Source organism: Olea europaea, unplaced genomic scaffold (genome assembly GCF_002742605.1).
Source record: "Olea europaea var. sylvestris unplaced genomic scaffold, O_europaea_v1 scaffold21377, whole genome shotgun sequence".
NCBI classification, from domain to species: domain Eukaryota; kingdom Viridiplantae; phylum Streptophyta; class Magnoliopsida; order Lamiales; family Oleaceae; genus Olea; species Olea europaea.
This window is the reverse complement of record NW_019239348.1, coordinates 1-1,845: the sequence shown is the minus strand read 5'-3', so window position 1 is coordinate 1,845 and position 1,845 is coordinate 1. Positions and strand designations below refer to the sequence as shown.

Genomic DNA, 1,845 nt, shown 5'->3' with positions numbered 1-1,845 from the left:
GGTAAATTCAATGGAAATGAGTGAATTTATTGAATTGAACGTAAAATGTGACTCCAACAAACTAGAGCATTCGAGAGGCTCTGTACTCTCCTACCAGATTCCTGATTTTTCTCTAATTGTTACCCGCCCCTCCCCCTTACATTTATTGACAATCTCTCTAACTGACTCACTACCCTCCCCCCTAACAAAATAACAGAATAACAAACTGCATGCTTAATTAATTTGGATACTTAGCTGACGTGGCTGCCTCCGTACTCCTTCTTGCGTATTTAAAAATCACTGGGGGTCTATCAAAAGCATGATATGTTTTAATTAGATAAACAAGGTAATCTCACATTTTAGCAGGAATCTTGGCTTTTTAAAAATAAATCTTATCAAAATGTAAGATTTATTTTTAAAATGCCAACACAATTTCTCTGATGGTTTTACTTTCTTCAAATGATGTCAAATTAGGGAAAAAAAACCATAGTCCTAATATATTTGTAGGTTTGATCCTATTTTTCTTCAAAACTTTAAGGGTTTTGAATTAATTGAAATTTGACAAGTTTCACTTTCGGAATATGCTTTTATTTACCTGGTTAATGTGCAGCCATGCTTGGCAGGTGAACTGAGTTGTAGGCTTAGGGAGTAATTACATGGCCAACTTTTCCATGTGGCCAAAAAATGCATAACAAGTTAACACAAATTAAAAGTCAAACCACAACTCCTACACAACTACGCATAGGGTGTTAAAAGTGACAATGCTGATGTTGTGACCATTCTATGCTTTTTTGTTCATATTTTCTTTTCCTTGTGGAGAAAATACTTCTTCACAAGTCTTTTGTGGATTTTTGGGACCTCATTATGAACTGAAATTTACAGTGACAGGATAGCTTGTATTGTTCACTGTTTATGTTCTAAGGTAGCACTATTGCTATAGGTTCATTGTGGGAATGGAAAGGCATCATTATTCGAAATTTGGGGTTTTTCCTGGACATGATGACACTGTTGATGGCCATTGCTCATTATCTGCATATTTGGTTGCTTCATGGCATGGCATTTCATCTTGTGGATGCTGTCCTTTTCCTGAACATTCGGGTAAATATTTCTCTCTATTTGCTACTGCAATTATAATTTTTTCTATTCTGCTTGATCTTCTTGTTACAGCTATTATTGTTCCAGGTGCTGCTTTGCCATCTTGTGGTCTATTATGTTACTTATATTCACACTTTTTTGTGCTTAGGCCCTTTTAAGTGCATGCGTAAAACGTGCCAAAGGTTTCATCAAATTGCGGATGGCTTTGGGGACCCTTCATGGAGCACTTCCTGATGCTACACTGGAGGAGCTCCGAGCATATGATGATGAGTGTGCTATTTGTAGGGTAAATACGACTCACCTTTGCTTCCCTATCTCATTGAATTTTACCATCTCCAAGCATGTTATATGTTTATTGGGAAATGACAGGAACCAATGGCAAAAGCTAAGAAGCTGTGCTGTAATCATCTTTTTCATCTTGCATGCTTGAGATCTTGGTATGATTGACATTCTATAATAATTTCTCAAAATGATTGTTTATCCCCACGAACAGTTGGGAGAAGTAGAATCTAATTCTGCCTGATGTATCGTTGACAGGCTAGATCAAGGTTCAACTGAGAATTACTCTTGCCCCACTTGTCGGAAGCCACTTCTTATGGGCCAACCTGAAAATGGGGTAAGCACCCGTGCTGCTGAAATTTCAAGAGATGAGCAGCTTGCTCGTGAAATGAGTGCTGTACTTGAGCGGCCAAATCTTCCTAGTCATAACCTGCCCTCCGGAGTCTTCTCTAACCAGCCACAGAATTCAGAAAATGGTGATCGGAGGTCTGT

The 1,845-nt window shown here is 38.2% G+C and overlaps 1 protein-coding gene across 1 annotated transcript; it reads left to right on the top strand.

Annotated features, from left to right (window-relative positions):
- Window positions 1-894: 894 nt before the first annotated feature.
- LOC111380408 (E3 ubiquitin protein ligase RIN2-like) lies at window positions 895-1,839 on the top strand (the record flags this gene model as incomplete). The annotated part of the gene is made up of 4 exons (XM_023003967.1): window positions 895-1,077; window positions 1,223-1,360; window positions 1,444-1,511; window positions 1,612-1,839. Coding segments are annotated over exons 1-4 (536 nt in total), but the record flags the coding sequence as incomplete, so codon positions are not given.
- Window positions 1,840-1,845: the final 6 nt, after the last annotated feature.